The sequence below is a fragment of the Ranitomeya imitator genome, chromosome 8 (assembly GCF_032444005.1).
Source record: "Ranitomeya imitator isolate aRanImi1 chromosome 8, aRanImi1.pri, whole genome shotgun sequence".
Taxonomy (NCBI): Eukaryota; Metazoa; Chordata; class Amphibia; order Anura; family Dendrobatidae; genus Ranitomeya; species Ranitomeya imitator.
In genome coordinates, this window is record NC_091289.1 from 95,760,938 (window position 1) to 95,776,978 (window position 16,041).

The 16,041-nt window shown below is 45.3% G+C and overlaps 1 protein-coding gene across 2 annotated transcripts in view; it reads left to right on the forward strand.

The window, feature by feature from the left end:
- SLC25A38 (solute carrier family 25 member 38) overlaps positions 1 to 16,041 on the forward strand; it is a 226,136-nt gene that overhangs the window by 139,996 nt on the left and 70,099 nt on the right. For both annotated transcript variants that reach the window (XM_069737185.1, XM_069737184.1), the window contains one exon: positions 6,389 to 6,555. In XM_069737185.1, coding sequence (XP_069593286.1) covers positions 6,389 to 6,555 — 167 coding nt within the window. The remainder of the gene's footprint in view (positions 1 to 6,388; positions 6,556 to 16,041) is intronic.

Here is a 16,041-nt window from a genome sequence, read left to right on the forward strand (position 1 = left end):
GGAAATATAGGTTGTCCCACATTACTGGTAGAACAAATACTCTGGAAAAGCGACACAGCTCCCGCCCCCTCAAATAATGTCCAGTGAAATATGTTCTCCCAAATGCCCCCTTTTTCTGTGCCCCACTGTGCCTAAACCACAGTAAGCAGCCACATGTTTGGCATTACTGTGGTTGGGAAAGCCCAATCAACAATTTATGGGGTGCGAGTTTCCATATGTGGTCACTTGTGTGTGTGTGTGTGTGTGTGTGTGTGTGTGGGGGGGGGGGGTTATGCTGTTTAGGAACCTTAGGGGCCCTGCAAACATGACATGGCATCTGTTATCTGTTTCAGACGAATTTGTGTTCAAAAATTCAAATGGTGCTTCCGAGTCCTTCTGTTTGTCCAAACAAAGGTTTCAGACCACATGTGGGGTTTCACTGGACACCAAATTTTGCTGTTCATTTTGTCATGCTGTGCCTTGTAAAAGTGAAAATATTTTGCTAAAGCAACATTTTCGAGGTAAGATTTAAAGGGAACCGGTCACAAGGTTTTTTTCCTTGTGACGTAAGACCTGGGTTCACATTGCGTTAGTGGGTGTCCGCTGGCGGAATCCGTTACATGGCGCAATTAACGCCATGTAACGGATCCGTTAGCGCACCCATTGACCGCAATGTATCTAACGCATCGCTAACGTATTCCATTTTTGGCAAGCGTTAGCGATGTCCCGTTATTTTCTGACGGACCTCGAACGCTGCTTGCAGTGTTCGAGGTCCGTTTCTCGCTAGCGCAGATTGGGCAACTGCGCTAGCGGGATCGCTAAACGCAGTCCCTTTTTGTACATTGTGTTAGCGCATTCCGTTGGCGTATGCGCTAAATGGATTGCCCTAACTCAATGTGAACCTAGCCTAAGGCCAATACTTGTAAAGGCCAGGTTCCGGCACTCTTTGGTCTTTTCCTGCTCATGCTCACTGCAGTACTTTGCTCTGCCCACGACAGGGCAAATAAAATTACGTCTGGGCAGGAGCGCAATTCTGGAGACTGTGTGGATGACATAGGACAAGGAGGACTGCATTGCAAGGAGAGAGGAGGCACTGGACTAAGGCTATCGACACCCATCGCATCGGACCGCCCTGTAGGCGAGTATAATGAAGGCTCATTTTCTTGTCTTGCAGGCCGGATTGGGGGCTTATATGCAGCTTATACAGTTATATGAAAAAGTTTGGGCACCCCTATTAATCTTAAGCTTAATGTTTTATAAAAATAGTTTTTTTTTGCAACAGCTATTTCAGTTTCATATATCTAATAACTGTTGGACACAGTAATGTTTCTGCATTGAAATGAGGTTTATTGTACTAACAGAAAATGTGCAGTCTGCATTCAAACAAAATTTGACAGGTGCATAAGTATGGGCACCCTTATCATTTTCTTGTTTTAAATATTCCTACCTACTTTTTACTGACTTACTAAAGCACTTTTTTTTGTTTTCTAACCTCATTGAGCTTTGAACTTCATAGCCAGGTGTATGCAATCATGAGAAAAGCTACTTAAAGTGGCCACTTGCAAGTTGTTCTCCTGTTTGAATCTCCTCTGAAGAGTGGCATCATCGGCTCCTCAAAACAACTGTCTAATGATCTGAAAACAAAGATTATTCAACATGGTTGTTCAGGGGAAGGATACAAAAAGCTGTCTCAGAGATTTAACCTGTCAATTTCCACTGTGAGGAACATAGTAAGGAAAAGGAAGAACACGGGTACAGTTCTTGTTAAGGCAGGCCAAGAAAAACATCAGAAAGGCAGAGAAGAAGAATGGTGAGATCAGTCAAGGACAATCCTCAGACCACCTCCAGAGAGCTGCAGCATCAACTTGCTGCAGATGGTGTCACTGTGCATCGGTCAACTATACAACGCTCTTTGCACAAGGAGAGGCTGTATGGGAGAGTGATGCAAAAGAAGCTGTTTCTGCAAGCATGCCACAAACAGAGTCGGCGGAGGTATGCAAAAGCACATTTGAAGAAGCCAATTTCTTTTTGGAAGAAGGTCCTGTGGACTGATGAAACCATGATTGAGTTGTTTGGTCATACAAAAAGGCGTTATGCATGGCGGCCAAAAAACACAGCATTCCAAGAAAAACACTTGCTACCCACAGTAAAATTTGGTGGAGGTTCCATCATGCCTTGGGGCTGTGTGGCCAATGCCATCACCGGGAATCTTGTTAAAGTTGAGGGACGCATGGATTCCTCTCAGTATCAGCAGATTCTTGACAATAATGTTCATGAATCAGTGATAAAGTTGAAGTTACACAGGGGATGGATCTTTCAGCAAGACAATGATCCAAAACACCGCTCCAAATCTACTCAGGCATTCATGCAGAGGAACAATTAAACTGTTCTGGAATGGCCATCCCAGTCCTCAGACCTGAATATCATTGAACATCTGTGGGATCATTTGAAGAGGGCTGTCCATGCTCGGCGACCATCAAACTTAACTGAACTGGAATTGTTTTCTAAAGAGGAATGGTCAAAAATACCTTCATCCAGGATCCAGGAACTCATTAAAAGCTACAGGAAGCGACTAGAGGCTGTTATTTTTGCAATAGGAGGATCTACTAAATATTAATGTCATTTTTCTAGTGGGGTGCCCATACGTATGCACCTGTCAAATTTTGTTTGAATGCAGATTGCACATTTTCTGTTAGTACAATAAACCTAATTTCAAGGCAGAAACATTACTGTGTCCAACAGTTATTAGATATATGAAACTGAAATAGCTGTGCAAAAAAAAACAATTTTTATAAAACATTAAGCTTAAGATTAATAGGGGTGCCCAAACTTTTTCATATAACTGTATAATACAGGTATTGGCCTTACCTCATATGGGAAAAACCTGACGACAGGTTACATTTAGTTTTTTTTCATTCTACTTTGCAGGGTATCCAAATTGTACTTTTGAAAATTGCAATTTTTTCCAAATTTTGGATAAAATTACGATATTTTCACAAATAAATGAAAACTTAGACTTAAATATACCACTAAGGTAAAGTACATTGTCATGAAAAAATAATTTCAAAATTACTTACATTGAAGTATTCCAGACTTATAACCACGTAAAGTGAAACTGGTAAGAATTAAAAAAAAAAAAAGTGGAGTTAAATGGAGTCTGTCACTCCCAATATTGTAATTTAAAGGAAACCTGGTAGGCCCCCCATGCCCTCCAATCCAGCAGCATTCAGCTGCATGTGATTAAACTCCCTCCCTAACCAGCTGTGTATACCATAATTCTTCTAAAAAAAACATTTATATCCTACGCTTTTCCTATGCTAATGAAGGCTTTGACTAGTCGATGTAAGAGCAGTGAGACTATGGAACTCTCTGCCGTATGATGTTGTAATGAGTGATTCATTACTTAAATTTAAGAGGGGACTGGATACCTTTCTGGAAAAGTATAATGTTACAGGGTATATACACTAGATTCCTTGATAGGGCGTTGATCCAGGGAACTAGTCTGATTGCCGTATGTGGAGTCGGGAAGGAATTTTTTTCCCCAATGTGGAGCTTACTCTTTGCCACATGGTTTTTTTTGCCTTCCTCTGGATCAACATGTTAGGGCATGTTAGGTTAGGCTATGGGTTGAACTAGATGGACTTATAGTCTTCCTTCGACCTTAATAATAACTATAAGTTGCTCGAAACTAGTCAGCCCTAGTTCCATGTTTTCATGCCCTGGTGAGTGTGATAACATAATTTGCACGAGCTGGCGTCATCGCCGGCTTATGCAATTCTAGCACATGCGCACTGCTCATTCCGACAGCATCACAGAGTCTCTGAAGCCGGGTGCACACTTTCTGGCTTCAGAGAAGCACAATGGGCATGACTAGAAGTCCTCTTTTGAACTTCCGGACATGCGCAGTGTGCACCTGGCTTCAGAGGTGCACTTCGCATGACTGGAAGCGATCTTCTGGACATGCGCAGTGCGTGCCTCCGAAGCTGAGAAGCTTACATCTGGCTTCAGAAGTGCACATCGCATGACTGGAATCCATCTTCTGAACTTCTTGATCTGACAGGTTCCCTTTAAGCTAGTCATTATATTGACTCTGCTTTATTACTGCACCCCTGGTCCCTTAGGACAAAGATTACCAGCATAGAATATATGGAAGGAACATCCAAAGGAACAAGGAGGACAGATCTTCATGATGAGGCGTTTTCTGTCTATGGTCAGAAGGCATTAAATAGATATTTATGTAAAGCTAACCTTGACCCAACTGCTATTCCCAGCTATCACCCCATGTCACTGCTCCCGTTTGCTTCCAAACTCCTCGAGCAGCATGTCCATGGTCAACTTTCCTCCCACCTCTCATCTGACTCTCTCCTTGACAACCTCCAATCTGGCTTCCGCCCCCACCACTCCACCGAAACTGCCCTGACAAAAATTACTAGCGACTTAATCACAGCCAAAGCTAACACAGTTCTCCATCCTCCTCCTTCTCTACCTGTCCTCTACTTTCGACACAGTCAACCACTGCCTACTGCTACAGATTCTTTCTTCCTTCGGCATCAAAGGCCTTGCCCTCTCTTGGATTGCCTCATATCTTTCCGACCGGACATTTAGCGATTCCCACTCCCACACTACCTCCTCATCCCGCCCTCTCTCTGTTGGAGTCCCTCAAGGCTCTGTCCTAGGGCCCCTACTTTTTTCCATCTATACCCTCTGCCTAGGACAACTCATAAAGTCCCATGGCTTCCAGTACCACCTATATGCGGACAACACTCAGATCTACCTCTCTGGCTCAGATGTCGCCTCTCTGCTTTCCAGAATCCAGGAGTGTCTGTCAGCCATATCCTCCTTCAACTCTTGCTTCCTAAAACTCAATGTAGACAAAACCAAACTCATCATCTTTCCCCCATCTCGCGTATCCCCCCTACCTTCTCTATTTATTATGGTAAACGGCAATACGCTCTCTCCCGAACCTGAAATCCGCTGCCTCGGGGTACCTCTCGACTCTGCCCTGTCCTTCAAACCGCCATTCAAACTCTTGCCACCTCCTGTCGCCTCCAACTCAAAAATATTGCCAGAATCCGTCGCCTTCCTCAGCCCACAATCTACTAAAACTCTTGTGCATGCCCTCATCATCTCCCGCCTCGATTACTGTAACACCCTCCTCTGTGGCCTCCCCGCTATCTCCCTTGCACCACTCCAGTCTGTTCTCAACTCTGCTGCTCGACTAATCCACCTCTCTCCTCGCTACTCCCCTGCTTCTCCCCTCTGCAAATCCCTCCACTGGCTCCCAATTCCCCAACGAATACAGTTCAAACTACTAACACTGATCTACAAAGCCATCCACAACCTGTCCCCTCCCTATATCTCTGAACTAATCTCCCACTATCTTCCCTCACGTAATCTTCGATCCTCGCAAGACTGCCTACTCTCCTCCACACTTATTCGTTCCTCACACAACCGCCTCGCCAAGATTTCTCCCGAATGTCCCCCATCCTCTGGAATTCCACGCCTCAACACGTCCGATTATCCACCACCCTCGGATCCTTCAGACAGAACCTGAAAACCCATCTCTTCAGGAAAGCCTACAGCCTGCAATAATCATCCTGCCGCCTCACCAACCATCCGAGCTGCTGCCACCTCACCAACCACCCGAGCTGCTGCTGCCTCACCAACCACCCGAGCTGCTGCCGACTCACCAATTACCCGAGCTGCTGCCGCCTCACCAACCACCCGAGCTGCTGCCGCCTCACCAACCACCCGAGCTGCTGCCGCCTCACCACCACCAGAGCGGACGCCTCACCACCGCCAGTGCTGCAGCACCCCAACCTCCTGTCTCTTCCCCATTATCCCGAAGAATGTAAGTCCGCAAGGACAGGGTCCTCTCCCCTCTGTACCAGTCTGTCTTTGTAAATTTGTTTACTGTTAAAGATATCTAGAAACCTGTATGTAACCCCTTTTCTCATGTACAGCACCATGGAATTAATGTAATATATAAATGAATAATAATAATAGTAATACTAATCTGGCAGTCCACATGAAGTCCTCCACACATTTCTGACTGACATCCTAGGCAGTAAAGCCAGCCAGTGATCAACTTGGACATGGTAGACTTGGCAGAGTGGTAGATGGATGACATAATGCTGCCTATAATGAAACAAATTACACAGTAAATTAGCATTCTATTAAAAATAATGTTCCTAGAGTGCTTCTTGTATGTTGGATACAGAGCAATTAGGATTTATTTTACTTGTGAACTATAGAGTAGTTGTTTCACTTACTGTATTCTACTTGGATATTTAATATTTGGAAATTACAAATGACTGCAAGTCGCCTAAATTTACTTCATAGTAGAACAATCTGTGTTTTTTTTTTTATCTTGCTACATTCTGAACCTGAATTTTGTGTTTTCCTCCAGATAATATTGAATCAACATACACCCCTATTATAAATTTCTCTTGTGGGATTATGGCTGGTATTCTGGCATCTGTAATCACTCAACCTGCTGATGTAGTCAAAACCCATATGCAGCTTTCTCCAGAAAAGTACCGTTGGACTGGTGAGACTGCCCACTTTATTTATCAGGTATTAAACTTTTACTACAAATTAATAATACAATGAACTGTCAAGAAAGATCAAGTAGGTTTGATTACCTGACACGTTTTAAGCCATTTAATATGGAATTTTTAACGACTGAAATGAGAAAACGACTAGTAAATATTTAATCTTGTCTCGACTTTTGACATAACATGCGGGATATCAATGTGTGAAGCCAGCTGAGGAGCTACAGTGAGTTTTTGATGCTGCATATTTTCGCTACACAAAGTGCAACGTCTTACAGTTCCAGCAACGTGGTTGGGATTTGTAGAAATCTTATGCCCATGCCCACTGTACTTTTTTCGGGTTTGTTTTTTTCATTTTTACACTGCGTAAACTGTCCTGTGGTACTTGTTTGAAACATGTACCTTAAATTACTCTTGTGGGTAGTATAAGATTTTTCTGCAGGTTTTCCTCACTGAATAGCACGAGATGTTGAAAATCAAAAGGTAAAAACGCATAAGCATTTTTAGAGCATTTTCTCTATGGAAACACGTTAATATATAATGCACACATGACTATATCAATTTATTTCTGTCAAAGCCAAATATCTGGAAGTATGAAAAGCAGTTTTATTTAAAACATGACACACTTAAACGAGACAAAAATAACAGCGTACAAAAAGTGTACTCAAAAACGCAGTAAAAAAAAAGTAACCTCATTTAGTTAGGTGCTGACAAAATGCAAAAATCTGCAATATCAAAATCTCACCAAATACTAATCGTTGGAAAGTAGCCTTATAAAGCAGACATGTGCATGGTAACAGCAGCAATAGGAACTGAGCTTTGATTGCTGCTGTCAATTTCAAAAGGCGGCATAAAAGGCATACTGTACGATGGGTCTTCATTCCAGGTGCCCATTGTCCCCCTCCATACAATCACATGGAGCCTGTGATGTGGCTGCAGTGCAGTTTAGCTCAACCTCCACCAGGGGGGTGCTGGTGAGGGAAGAGAGGTTGCACACTAAGGGTATGTGCACACGTCAGGATTTCTTGCAGAAATTTTCCTGACAAAAACCGGACATTTCTGCCAGAAATCCGCATGCGTTTTTACCACGATTTTGACGCGTTTTTTTTACGCGTTTTTGGTGCGTTTTTTGTGCGTTTTTTCCAAAATGCATAGAATTGCGGGAAAAACGCAGAAAATCCGCAAAAATAATGAACATGCTCATTTTTTTTACTGCGATGCGTTTTTTTCGCGGAAAAAACGCATCCATGTGCACATAACATGCAGAATGCATTCTAAATGATAGAATGCATAATGTATGCGTTTTAATGAGTTTTTATAGTGTTTTTACCGTGTGCACATAGCCTAACAGTGTAGCACTGAGTAGCCGCACAGGTGTCACAGGGAACGAAAGAGAGGTCAGGCAAGTCAGAAACTGTCAGGAGCAGCAGAGGTCACAGCATGCACAAAGTCAGAGACAAGCCTGAAGTCAGAGCCAAACGGGAGCGCAGTATTCAAAACACGTAAGATAAAGTCTGGGTACAAGCCAGAAGTCAAAGCCGGTCGGGGAACAAGGTATCAGAGACGGAAAGCAAGAGGCAGGGTACAGAGATCAGGCAGAGTCATACACTGTAAGGAAAACCTCCAGATGAACACTATGTCAGGGATAGGGAACTGGTCTCGCACAAGTACGGGAAGTCAGAGGCAGCAGGATCACCAGGGTATACGGGTCAGCTGCTGTAGCCTGGAAGCATGAACTATCACTGACACTGGTCAGCAGACTGCGGAGGACTGAAAAAGCCTAGGCAGCTCCAAAACGAGGCAGAGGTTGTTAAACCCTGTCCAGAGAGGGAATAACCGAAAACAAACTCCGGACTCAATCATGACAGAGCCTATCGCAATGGCAGCTGTTGTGAATTCTGTTGTCGAACTCCCTCCTGTGGTCGTGAATGGTACTTCGGCGAGTTCTGTCCATGGACTCCCTCTGGTGGCTGTGAGTGGAGCTGCTGCTTCTGAGGTTCCTTCCACAGGTGACGTGATTTATCCTTTGGTTGGCTGCTCTTTTTAACTCCACTCAGATCGTTACTCCATGCCAGCTGTCAATGTTCCTGCATTTGTTCAGTTCGCTCTTGGATCTTTCTGGTGACCTGTCTACTCCAGCAGAAGCTAAGTTCCTGCCAGTTATTATTTGTTTATTGTTGCCTTGTCCAGCTGGATATCATGATTTTGCCTTACTAGCTGGAAGCTCTGGGATGCAGAGTGGCATCTCCGCACCGTTAGTCGGTGCGGAGGTCTTTTTGCACACACTGCGTGGTCTTTTGTAGTTTTTTGTGCTGACCGCAAAGATACCTTTCCTATCCTCAGTCTGTTTAGTAAGTCTGGCCTCCCTTTGCTGAAACCTGTTTCATTTCTAATGTTTGTGACTTTCATCTTTACTCACAGTCAATTTATGTGGGGGGCTGCCTTTTCCTTTGGGGAATTTCTCTGAGGCAAGGTAGGCTTTATTTTCTATCTCTAGGGCTAGCTAGCTTTAGGCTGTGAAGAGGCGTCTAGGGAGAGTCAGGAACGCTCCACGGCTATTTCTAGTTGTTGTGATAGGATTAGGGGTTGCGGTCAGCAGAGCTCCCACATCCTAGAGCTTGTCCTGTGTCAGTTTAACTATCAGGTCTTGCCGTGTGCTCCTAACCACCAGGTCCATAACAGTACAGCTGGCCCAAAGTATTAATGCATCTCAATAGAGGGATAAGAGAAGTTCTGAGACCATTTTTTTTTCTTTGCACTGTGTTTTGTCTTTCTTTTCCCCTAAACCTTTGGGTGGTTCAGGACACAGGTGTAGATATGGACATTCAGGGTCTGTCCTCTTGTGTGGATCATCTCAATGCAAGGGTACAAAACATTCAAGATTTTGTGGTTCAGAATCCGATGTTAGAGCCTAGAATTCCTATTCCTGATTTATTTTCTGGGGATAGATCTAAGTTCTTGAATTTAAAAAATAATTGTAAACTGTTTCTAGCTTTGAAACCCCGCTCCTCTGGTGACCCCATTCAACAAGTAAAAATCATTATTTTTTTGTTGCGTGGTGACCCTCAAGACTGGACATTTTCCCTTGCGCCAGGAGATCCTGCATTGCGTGATGTTGATGCGTTTTTTCTGGCGCTTGGATTGCTTTATGATGAACCAAATTCAGTGGATCAGGCAGAGAAAATCTTGCTGGCTTTGTGTCAGGGTCAGGATGAAGCAGAGGTGTACTGTCAGAAGTTTAGAAAGTGGTCTGTGCTTACTCAGTGGAATGAGTGTGCCCTGGCGGCAATTTTCAGAAAGGGTCTTTCTGAAGCCCTTAAGGATGTCATGGTGGGATTTCCCACGCCTGCTGGTCTGAATGAGTCTATGTCCTTGTCCATTCAGATCGATCGGCGCTTGCGTGAGCGCAAAGCTGTGCACCATTTGGCGGTATTCTCTGAGCATAGGCCTGAGCCTATGCAGTGTGATAGGACTTTGACCAGAGCTGAACGGCAAGAACACAGACGTCGGAATGGGCTGTGTTTTTACTGTGGTGAATCCACTCATGCTATCTCCGATTGTCCTAAGCGCACTAAGCGGTTTGCTAGGTCTGCCACCATTGGTACGGTACAGTCTAAATTTCTTTTGTCCGTTACTCTGATTTGCTCTCTGTCGTCCTATTCTGTTATGGCATTTGTGGATTCAGGCGCTGCCCTGAATTTGATGGACTTGGAGTTTGCCAGGCGCTGTGGTTGTTTCTTGGAGCCCTTGCAGTATCCTATTCCATTGAGAGGAATTGATGCTACGCCTTTGGCCAAGAATAAGCCTCAGTACTGGACTCAATTGACCATGTGCGTGGCTCCTGCACATCAGGAGGATATTCGCTTTTTGGTGTTGCATAATCTGCATGATGTGGTCGTTTTGGGGTTGCCATGGCTACAGGTCCATAATCCAGTGTTGGATTGGAGATCTATGTCTGTGTCCGGCTGGGGTTGTCAGGGGGTACATGGTGATGTTCCATTGTTGTCAATTTCGCCTTCCACTCCTTCTGAGGTCCCTTAGTTTTTATCAGATTACCGGGATGTATTTGAAGAGCCCAAATCCGGTGCCCTACCTCCTCATGGGGATTGCGATTGTGCTATTAATTTGATTCCTGGTAGTAAGTTTCCTAAGGGCCGACTGTTCAATTTATCTGTGCCAGAGCACGCCGCTATGCGGAGTTATATAAAGGAATCCTTGGAGAAGGGTCATATTCGCCCGTCGTCGTCACCATTGGGAGCAGGGTTCTTTCTTGTGGCCAAGAAGGATGGCTCTTTGAGACCTTGTATTGATTACCGCCTTCTCAATAAGATCACAGTCAAATTTCAGTATCCTTTGCCGCTGCTGTCTGATTTGTTTGCTCGGATTAAAGGGGCTAGTTGGTTCACCAAGATAGATCTTCGAGGGGCGTATAATCTTGTGCGAATTAAACAGGGCGATGAATGGAAAACAGCATTTAATACGCCCGAGGGCCATTTTGAGTACCTGGTGATGCCATTCGGGCTTTCTAATGCTCCATCTGTGTTTCAGTCCTTTATGCATGACATCTTCCGAGAGTACCTGGATAGATTCATGATTGTATATTTGGATGACATTTTGGTCTTTTCGGATGATTGGGAGTCTCATGTGAAGCAGGTCAGAATGGTGTTCCAGGTCCTTCGTGCGAGTTTCTTGTTTGTGAAGGGGTCAAAGTGTCTCTTTGGAGTTCAGAAGATTTCATTTTTGGGTTTCATTTTTTCCCCTTCTACTATCGAGATGGACCCTGTTAAAGTTCAGGCCATTTATGATTGGACTCAGCCGACATCTGTGAAGAGCCTGCAGAAGTTCCTGGGCTTTGCTAATTTTTACCGTCGCTTCATCGCTAATTCTTCTAGTATTGCTAAACCGTTGACTGATTTGACCAAGAAAGGTGCTGATGTGGTCAATTGGTCCTCTGCGGCTGTAGAGGCTTTTCAGGAGTTGAAGCGTCGTTTTTCTTTTGCCCCTGTGTTGCGCCAGCCAGATGTTTCGCTCCCGTTTCAGGTCGAGGTTGATGCTTCTGAGATTGGAGCAGGGGCTGTTTTGTCGCAAAGAAGTTCTGATGGCTCGGAGATGAAACCATGTGCCTTCTTTTCTAGAAACTTCTCGCCTGCTGAGCGCAATTATGATGTTGGCAATCGAGAGTTGTTGGCCATGAAGTGGGCATTCGAGGAGTGGCGACATTGGTTTGAAGGAGCTAAACATCGCGTGGTGGTCTTGACGGATCACAAGAATTTGACTTATCTCGAGTCTGCCAAACGGTTGAATCCTAGACAGGCTCGATGGTCGCTCTTTTTCTCCCGTTTTGATTTTGTGGTTTCATACCTTCCGGGATCTAAGAATGTGAAGGCTGATGCCCTGTCAAGGAGTTTTGTGCCTGACTCTCCGGGTGTTCCGGAGCCGGCGGGTATTCTTAAAGAGGGGGTAATTTTGTCTGCCATCTCCCCTGATTTGCGGCGCGTGCTGCAGAAGTTTAAGCCTGATAGACCTGACCGTTGTCCAACGGAGAAACTGTTTGTCCCTGATAGATGGACTAGTAGAGTTATCTCTGAGGTTCATTGTTCGGTGTTGGCTGGTCATCCTGGAATCTTTGGTACCAGAGATTTGGTGGCTAGATCCTTTTGGTGGCCTTCTTTGTCACGGGATGTGCGTTCTTTTGTGCAGTCCTGTGGGACTTGTGCTCGGGCTAAGCCCTGCTGTTCTCGTGCCAGTGGGTTGCTTTTGCCCTTGCCGGTCCCGAAGAGGCCCTGGACGCATATTTCCATGGATTTTATTTCTGATCTCCTTGTTTCTCAAAGGATGTCGGTCATTTGGGTGGTTTGTGATCGCTTCTCTAAGATGGTCCATTTGGTGCCCTTGTCTAAATTGCCTTCCTCCTCTGATTTGGTGCCATTGTTTTTCCAGCATGTGGTTCGTTTGCATGGCATTCCGGAGAACATCGTCTCGGACAGAGGTTCCCAGTTTGTTTCAAGGTTTTGGCGGTCCTTTTGTGCTAAGATGGGCATTGATTTCTCTTTTTCTTCGGCTTTCCATCCTCAGACTAATGGCCAAACCGAACAAACTAATCAGACTTTAGAAACATATCTGAGATGCTTTGTTTCTGCTGATCAGGATGATTGGGTGTCCTTCTTGCCTTTGGCTGAGTTCGCCCTTAATAATCGGGCCAGCTCGGCTACTTTGGTTTCGCCTTTTTTCTGTAATTCTGGTTTCCATCCTCGTTTCTCTTCTGGGCAGGTTGAGCCTTCGGACTGTCCTGGTGTGGATACTGTGGTGGACAGGTTGCAGCAGATTTGGACTCATGTGGTGGACAATTTGACATTGTCCCAGGAGAAAGCTCAACGTTTCGCTAACCGCCGGCGCTGTGTTGGTCCCCGACTTCGTGTTGGGGATTTGGTTTTGTTGTCATCTCGTCATGTTCCTATGAAGGTTTCCTCTCCTAAGTTTAAGCCTCGTTTCATTGGGCCATATAAGATTTCTGAAGTTCTTAATCCTGTGTCATTTCGTTTGGACCTTCCAGCTTCTTTTGCTGTAATAATGTATTCCATAGGTCGTTGTTGCGGAGATACGTGGCGCCTATGGTTCCCTCCGTTGATCCTCCTGCCCAGGTGTTGGTCGAGGGGGATTTGGAGTATGTGGTGGAGAAGATTTTGGATTCTCGTGTTTCGAGACGGAAACTCCAGTACCTGGTCAAGTGGAAGGGTTATGGTCAGGAAGATAATTCCTTGGTTTTTGCCTCTGATGTTCATGCTGCCGATCTAGTGCCTTTCATTTGGCTCATCCTGATCGGCCTGGGGGCTCTGGTGAGGGTTCGGTGACCCCTCCTCAAGGGGGGGGTACTGTTGTGAATTCTGTTGTCGAACTCCCTCCTGTGGTCGTGAATGGTACTTCGGCGAGTTCTGTCCATGGACTCCCTCTGGTGGCTGTGAGTGGAGCTGCTGCTTCTGAGGTTCCTTCCACAGGTGACGTGATTTATCCTTTGGTTGGCTGCTCTATTTAACTCCACTCAGATCGTTACTCCATGCCAGCTGTCAATGTTCCTGCATTTGTTCAGTTCGCTCTTGGATCTTTCTGGTGACCTGTCTACTCCAGCAGAAGCTAAGTTCCTGCCAGTTATTATTTGTTCATTGTTGCCTTGTCCAGCTGGATATCATGATTTTGCCTTACTAGCTGGAAGCTCTGGGATGCAGAGTGGCATCTCCGCACCGTTAGTCAGTGCGGAGGTCTTTTTGCACACTCTGCGTGGTCTTTTGTAGTTTTTTGTGCTGACCGCAAAGATACCTTTCCTATCCTCAGTCTGTTTAGTAAGTCTGGCCTCCCTTTGCTGAAACCTGTTTCATTCCTGCGTTTGTGACTTTCATCTTTACTCACAGTCAATATATGTGGGGGGCTGCCTTTTCCTTTGGGTAATTTCTCTGAGGCAAGGTAGGCTTTATTTTCTATCTCTAGGGCTAGCTAGCTCTTAGGCTGTGAAGAGGCATCTAGGGAGAGTCAGGAACGCTCCACGGCTATTTCTAGTTGTTGTGATAGGATTAGGGGTTGCAGGCAGCAGAGCTCCCACATCCTAGAGCTTGTCCTGTGTCAGTTTAACTATCAGGTCTTGCCGTGTGCTCCTAACCACCAGGTCCATAACAGGCAGCCACAGGCCTACTGAAGGCCATCATGCCTTGTCAGTTCTGCTCTGAATCCCAGTCACATAAGAAACCATGATTTTTTTTTTTTTTTTTGTTTAAAGGGAATCTGTCACCCCCAAAATGGCCTATAAACCAAGGCCACCGCCATTCGGGGCTTATCTACAGCATTCTCTAATGCTGTAGATAAGCCCCCGATGTATCCTGAAAGATAAGAAAAACAGGTTATATTATTACTCACCCAGGAGCGGTCCCGCTGTGGTCCGGTCCAATGGGCATCGCGGTCCGGGTCTGGCGCCTCCCATCTTCATACGATGGCGTCCTCTTCTTGCTGCGGCTCCTGCGCAGACATACTTTGTCTACCCTGTTGAGGGCAGAGCAAAGTACTGCAGTGCGCAGGCGCCAGGCCTCTCTGACCTTTCCCGGTGCCTGCGCACTGCAGTACTTTGCTCTGCCCTCAACAGGGCAGACAAAGTACGCCTGCGCAGGAGCCGCGGCTAGAAGAGGACGACATCGTATGAAGATGGGAGGCCCCGGACCGCGAAGCCCATCGGACCGAACCGCCCCTGGGTGAGTATAATATAAACTCTTTTTCTTATCTTTCAGGATACATCGGGGGCTTATCTACAGCATTACAGAATGCTGTAGATAAGCCCCGAATGCCGGTGGCCTTAGTTTATAGGCCATTTTTGGGGTGACAGATTCCCTTTTGCCAAGTGGCACATCAGGGGGATTCGTGCAGATCCCACAGCTGCCACAAATTTGTCATGGGACACAACTCAGCCACCTCCAATCATCAGGACAATTACGCAATTGACTGACAAGTGATGGATGAGGCTGCGGTAGTTTCCACTACTAGGGCTATTAATGGGGAGACTCAGTGAGTGTATGATATATACACCTATGATTCCAACACATGGTATATAATGAGGTATGGAACAGCTGAACAATTTTTACTCACAATGGGTGCCAGGCATCCAAACAAATGTCCAATTTGTTATTTAGTATATAGTATAAAATGGAGACAGCACTCCAAATGCAAAGTGATGGACTTTATTAAGCCCAAATGGCAAGGTTATGGTTCACAGAACGTTTCTCAAGCAAGGTACAAGTGCAAATAGTGGGATATATAGTTACTAGTGATGAGCTAGTGTACTCGTTGCTCGGGTGGTCTCTGAGTATTTGTAACTGCACGGAGATTTAGTTTTTGTTGAGGCAGCTGCATGATTTACGGCTGCTAGCCAGTCTGAGTACATGTGGGGGTTACATGGTTGCTAGGGAATCCCTACATGTATTCAAGCTGTCTATCAGCCGTAAATCATGCAGCTGAGGCAAGGAAAACTAAATCTCCGAGCAGTCACAAATACTTAGAGACCACCCGAGCGTGCTCGGGAAAACCCAAGCAACAAGTACACTCGCTCATCAGTACACAAATTAGAAGAAAAAGCTAGGGCCACAAAAAAGGTGATCACCACATAGTAAATGAATAATTCACTTTTATTATATGCAAAAGTACAAGAGCAACACATTTAAAAGCATTTAACTTGCCCCTGATGAAGCCACCTGGAGTGGCGACACGTGTTGGGCCTTTAGTCCAATCTCTGTGACCTTTTTGCTTTGTAGAAATGGATATGGATATACTGAGCAATTGATCTACCTCCTGAGATTTTCCTTTTACACATTCACTCAGTGGTCTGCTGGTCTGTATATTGCGGCCTTTATCTTTTCCTTTGACCAGCTTTTCAAAGCATGTGCTTTTTTTCTTGTGACCATTGTTTATTATTGCCTGTTGAATAGGCATATATCCCGTGGGCAGTGCACAGCCCTCTCATTGGGGATATTTT